The sequence below is a fragment of the Lactuca sativa genome, chromosome 4 (genome assembly GCF_002870075.4).
Source record: "Lactuca sativa cultivar Salinas chromosome 4, Lsat_Salinas_v11, whole genome shotgun sequence".
Classification (NCBI taxonomy): domain Eukaryota; kingdom Viridiplantae; phylum Streptophyta; class Magnoliopsida; order Asterales; family Asteraceae; genus Lactuca; species Lactuca sativa.
The window spans coordinates 43,072,180-43,078,889 of record NC_056626.2 but is presented as its reverse complement, the minus strand read 5'-3'; the positions used below and the strand labels follow the sequence as shown (position 1 = coordinate 43,078,889).

At 30.1% G+C, this 6,710-nt stretch overlaps 1 protein-coding gene across 1 annotated transcript; it reads right to left on the bottom strand.

The window, feature by feature from the left end:
• Nucleotides 1-5,311: 5,311 nt before the first annotated feature.
• Nucleotides 5,312-6,206, bottom strand: LOC111914566 (beta-galactosidase 5). The gene is made up of 5 exons (XM_023910278.2): nt 6,111-6,206; nt 5,901-6,013; nt 5,715-5,781; nt 5,528-5,620; nt 5,312-5,437 (listed from the first exon to the last, which is right to left on the bottom strand). Exons 1-5 carry the CDS (start codon nt 6,204-6,206, stop codon nt 5,312-5,314), a joined length of 495 nt encoding a protein of 164 aa, XP_023766046.1.
• Nucleotides 6,207-6,710: the final 504 nt, after the last annotated feature.

Genomic DNA, 6,710 nt, shown 5'->3' with positions numbered 1-6,710 from the left:
CTCTCATGGAAGGTGTAGAAGGATCAAGATTACATTTTTATGGATCCTAAAAGCTCCATAATGGATAAAGTTTCCAACTTTATCCATTAGAATGGTCCAAACCACCAAGATCTAGCCTTTAAGCATCAAATGGAACCAAAAGTGCATCTTTTTCAACTTAATCCATTAAGTCCAAGTCTCCAACCTTCAGATCTGAATCACAATGATGTTTAGATGGATAAACTTTCCAACTTTATCCATAACAAGGTCACAAACTTTCAAGATCTAAACTTTATGCACTAAAATGATCAAAAGCTCATAACATCCAAAACTAGCTAGATCTAACAAATGCATCATCAAGCTTCAAACTTTATACCTCTAGAAGATAGATCAAGGTGAACAAAGTCCAGATCTACAAGCTCCAATGCAACCAACACTTCTACAAGAAGTTCCTTCTTCTCCAAGGTGCACCATGCATACTCCAAAGCACTCAAAGTCACCTTCTTTTAGCTCAAAATGCTCATCTAAGGTTAGGGTTTCATGAAAGGGGTGTTGGAGTGGTGGAGGTTGTGAATGGAGTGGGTTTGGGGGAGTTAAGGAGCTTAAATAGGGCTTAAACCACGAAAATAAGGTTTGGGCACTGATGCATACGCCCAACGTACTTCAGGTACGCCCAACATACTCAGGATCCCATTAGTACGCCCAACGTATTCAACTTGGCCCAAAACCACCCAAACTTCAAACGGTCATAACTTCTTCGTTCTAACTTCGTTTTCGACGTTCTTTATATCTACGGAAAGATATTGAGGAGCTCTAGAACCCTATCTAATTAATTTTGACTTAAAACACATCGAACTAAAATCCATAATTCATAAAAGAAGTCTGAAACACTACATTCCCATTTTACCCTTTGACTCCAAAGTGCAAACCAAACTATTGTGTCACATATCTACATTACCCACATCCAAATAGGCCTAAATCTTACATTTTTAAAGGTCTAATCCTTATGATGACCGCTCTTCGGGCCACAACCTCGAATTATGAATCGATTCGGAACAGGACGTTACAGGTGTCAACCGGTTACGACTCCAGTTCAGTTTTTTCTGCTAAAAAAATTCATCATTACGTGCCAGTCATACAATGTGGGAGATACCATTCCTTAGCATATTTCAACTTTCCTACTACATGCATTTAGTCCTCCAAGGAATAATCTACATTAAAGCCAAGTTAGAAATATCATTACAACCAATGTTAAGTCGACATTGAAATATTTCTAGCATATTTCAATACTTCATCTAGTTGCTTCCTTCACACCTTTAATTGATCCAAAAAGAAAACTACTCCATTTAACACCGTAAAAAAGAAGAGGGAAAAAAAACTCTAGGAATGTGCAGTGCCAAATGCGTAAGAATCAACCAAAAAAAGGCAAAAGAAATTTGTTTTTTTGTTTTTAATTAATGTCTATGAGAGTACACATAGGATGTGAACTACTGAACAAAAACTCTTCCAACCATTCAACTTTCCCTTGTTATCATACCTGCCTACCTGGCTCCTATATTTATCCCTAGTTACATATTTGACCGTAGACATATAGACATATAGTTTCAAGCCATTTTTACCTACACTATATATTTTAGTCTATTGAGTACCATGAGGTCCCTATATATAACGGGTAAACAAATAGCTTCCCATCGTCTATAATATATCCATTAGTAGATCCAAAATTTTCAACCAGTACGATAACCAAAAAAAAAAATCAGGACGATATATTTTTATATTTATTTTCAATATTTTTACAATATAAAATAGTACAAAAAAGTTTGACCACATAGATCCACCTTTGTAATTAATACAAGAGTAACGTTTTGAACTAATAGTGTTTTTTTGAACGGCTTGAACTAATTGGTGCATACGCTTTTTATAAAGCATCGACTAAACTGTACTTATAGGAATTGAAGTTATAATAAATAACAACATACTACGTTCCCTTTAGTTAATCATAGAGAACATAATAATATTAATACTAATGTAAATGATTATGTTAGAATTTTAACTATAAAAAAACAACTAAATAAAACTAAAGGTTAATTATTATAAATTACTAACCATAAGTATTTTCATTATATGCTTGAGATGTTACGAAGATATTCATCTATTTACAATTAAATGTTATAAATATGGCATTACTAAAGTTTAATGGGCACTATAATCTTTTGACAAGGAACTTTTATTTTTCTCATTCGATCATGGATTGGAATTAAAATGGTAATATAACAAAAGAAAAAACAACATAATTTCTATGTATGAAAAAAATGGAAGCATAAGGCTATAATTGATTAATTTTTATATAATTAGGGAAATTTCAATTAAATGATTGGTTCATATTTGTTTTTCGTTCAACAAATCATTTTCTTTCGAATCAGTAAATTCTTTCCAGAAACCTAATTTAAGAACCAAACATCGTAAAACCAAATTACTTAGGGAAACTTTTTGACTATAGTTAGATTTTTATAAATGTGGAGACTAAGATGATTTTTGCAATGTAATGTTAAAACATAGTGTTATATTTAACACGTTTCCTTTTAGAAAATAGTTTTTTAAGAAAATATTTTTTTTGGCAAATAGTTATTTGAGAAAACATGTCATACCGAAAATTACATGTAACACATCAAAAAAATATTATTTTCTTTAAGCAACGAACACATAGTTATATAAGCGGCAACAATAAATAGTTCTCTTTTGAAAAATATCATATTTCAAACAATACAACATATAGAAAAATATGATTTTCCGTTAAGTTATCTATAATATATGTACACAATTATGTTTAACATTTGTTTCGATGTGTGTTTAGAATTAATTGATTGAATGTAAACAAATTAAAAGAGTATACATAACTAAATTTTACATGTTATATGAAGTAGGTTATATAGATTATAACTAAATTTTACATGTTATATGAAGTAGGTTATACAGATTATAACAAATCTGATATAAATACTTTTGCTTTGGAGTTAAAAAAATTATAAATATGTTGACATTTTATCTTAGAAAAATGATAGTACTTTGCAATTATAGATAAATAAGTAAATTGCTATATTTTTGTAGATCACTTCAAGTAATAGGTTGTTATAAGTATTATTCTATATTTCCAGTCAGTTCCACATAAATATCACAATATATGAAAAACCATTAAGTTCACCAAAATCATAAAAGTTAAAAACTTATGGTCGCTTCTAAATACCAATAAGTTCCACAAAATGCTAAAGTCAAAAATTTGTTCTAGCGTTCTACTTAAAGTAGCATGAGATTAATTTTATATGAAATCTAGAAACATACAATACACATAACCAGATTTAAGAATCAAGATAGATAGTAATTGTTGGTTACTTTAATTTGGATACCATTGCATTTGTATCAACATGTGTATGTAGTAGAATTTGTGCCAAACTTTCACAAAGCAAATAATTATATGGGGATAACTCTTTTCCCAAAAAAGTAACACAATTTGAACATTTAACTCAAAAAATTGCAACATACTTTGTTTATATCTTGCAATTAACTCAGAAAAAACTTAAAAAATATTTTAGTAAGAAACATTGTGTTAATCCAAATCAGAAACCTACTATTGTATAAACATAATCACATTCCTTCTCCTAGAGTCTAATTATGAATTTAATTCTTTTTTGGGTTTATCAAGATCTTCATGTTTAGGTTTAATAGACAATTTTGGTCCAAAATTCTTTATAGTCATCTTGTAATCTGTTAAATCTCAATGAAAATGACTTAAAAAAAAAAAAAGCAAAATTAGAATTTAAGATTGAGATGTACTTAAATGGAATTGAAACAGAAAATCTATCACAATACCAAATTATAGTTTCACTAAAGTAAGTAAAATAAAAATGAGAAACATGTCACACAAATCGTGTTGGGTTTCAAAAAATACAAAATTTTAAAGTCATTTCATGATGAGATTTGTAATTACGTCTCGATTTGTGAATTGTTTATAATTATTTTTTTCGGAACTATATATAGGTTAATAGAACTTTATGAAAGAAAGAGTTGAATATAAATTAGAACAAATTGAGATATATTAAAATAAAAGTGTGCACAACACATGATTGCTAAAAGTAGAATGTTATTTTAAGTTGATAAAAATAGGATGTTATTTTTAATATGTATAATTGGGAACCAGTGTATTACATCGGTTCATTAGATTTCAGAACATATCCCTTCCTAGTTTGCCAACCTGGTATTTTAATATTTTATGATTACATGGTAAATAAATTAACCAATATAATAAATCAAAAATAAGTCGTAGAAATTAATTATAAAAAACTATAAACACTAACCATTAAAATAGTAAAAATTAACACATGGTGCATCATAAGCATGAATATGAATATGCTTTCTAGAATTCTAGTGCAAGAGCGTGTGTTTTAGTGTGTGGTTATATATATTTTTTGGAAAATTTATTTATTATTTATGACACTAATGGAAGTTTCACATATTTGAAAATAAATAAACAAATCTAGAATGATAATAAAGTTCCAAATTAGAAAACTATATATAAAAAAAATTGTATCAACGGTTGTAATCTAAACTAACCTCATGCAATGCATTACATGAAAGATATTGTGATAATCTCCATCTTTTGTGAACAATAAAACTATATTTTCTGCAAGTAGAGCCTATAAATAACATTCTAAAAGTAAACTAATAAATAAAAAAATACTTCAAAAACATATTATATGAAAAAATTATCATGTAAGGTCATAAAAAGAAAATGGCTTCAAAATACATATCATTTACTAAGGAAAATGGCTTCGAAAAAACAAATACTAAAATTTGACAACAAATATAACATTAGCATAAGGTAGTGGAGTGGTTTCACTGATTTACAATTATGTGATCGTACAACAGAATATATATATATATATATATATATATATATATATATATATATATATATATATATATATATATAGGCTTAAGCTATTCTATTTAAACTAATTATTATGTTATTGTATGCATAAATGTGGGTCAATCATTTTACTTAATTTAAGAAAGTGATTAATATATATTATTAAATTAAAGATAATTGAAAAATACCATCTAATTTCATTCTAAGGGTATTTTAGACAATTGAGATAAATTTAAAAAAGGAAAATTCCATATTTTTTGGGATAATTAACTCACTTGATTTTAAAATTCTAATTTTTTAATTACTTTAATTTTAATAATAACATAATTTTTTTAATTAAACCCGATTTTATTCTGTTAGAATCATATTCAGTTACCATATGCATTCTGTTGGAAACAAACAGCCCACCTACGGCTGATGGCTCCACATTGGGACTCTAGTGTTCAGTTCAACTGCCATTTTTGCAGCCCAATTTATGTACGCTTTTCCGGATGCTCCAAATGACTTCCCTTGTGCACCATACTCATTTTCAAACTAGTTCAATTGAATAATGTAACACTATAAACCAAAATGACATTTGTCCTTAATTGTTATAAAGGAAAGGTGAATAAAACAACTTACAACCTGTGAGAGGATGATTGGACCTCCTTGTGATTCAAACAGGTTTTCAGCCTTCAGCATCCCAACTATTTTCTGTGTGAATCCTTGCATAGCTGCCTATTAACATCAAGTAATTAAGCCACAAAGTCAGGGTTATATTTTTCATTCAACAATATTCCTCCATGAAAATTGTGAGTGAGAAAAAAAAAACCTTAAATGGCTCATTGTCTATTCTGAAGCTGATACCAGTAACATATTTTAACCATACAGGAAAACCCCTACACAGAAAGTCAACAAAAGCTTGAAATTTGGAAACTCAAACATCAAGAAACTATAAAAACAGAAGGTGATAGAAATAAAACACAACGAAAGGTGGATCTTGAGAAAATTCAAAGACCCGAAATTCCATTCAGCACAAACATAAGGTCCAATGCGTAAATTCACATAAACTCCATTTCCTGCTACTGTCTTTATAAACCTTACAATATCATATCTTCCACTGAAACCATACTGAAATTATAAACAAAAAAGAAGAAAACTTTCAGCAAAATTTGAAATCAACGATACGCGCTTTAATGGAGAAAACATCTCTTCTTACAGAACTTACAGTGCCAGGGGAAGGCTCATGAACATTCCAAAACACATAAGTATCAACGACATCTAAGCCCCCATTTTTCGCTTTAATTACAAGATCTTCCCACATATGCAGCACAACACATCAAGAACACGAACACAAAGTATAAAGAAAATTTAGTTTAGCAATAAGGGTATAAAAGGAATTACTTCAAGGGTGCTTCTGGGGTAATGTATGGAGCCAGAAATGAGGATTCTCCTTTGGATTTCGAAGGAGAAGATCAGATTAGCAACATCGAGAGGGAGGAGAATGCGAAAAGAATCAAAAGCCGATTGAGGGTGGAGATAGGCGAAACTCTTCAATTGAGGGTGGAGATCGGCGGCAACAGCAAACGATGGTGGTGGCGATCTTCTGTGGGCATTAGTTTATGGAACTCTCCGTCTGTAATACCTCTCGTTCCGCCATTGAGTGACTTCTAGGTTTTGTGTTGCTGGATGATGGGGATGAAGAGGTAAGGGAAAGACATCGGCAACAAAAGCAGCTCCGGCTAAGAGGGAGATTGATTTAACTTGATGATTTTGGGGAGACGTATATTTTATCTTATTTGGAGCTAGGGTTAGGGAGGATCGAATG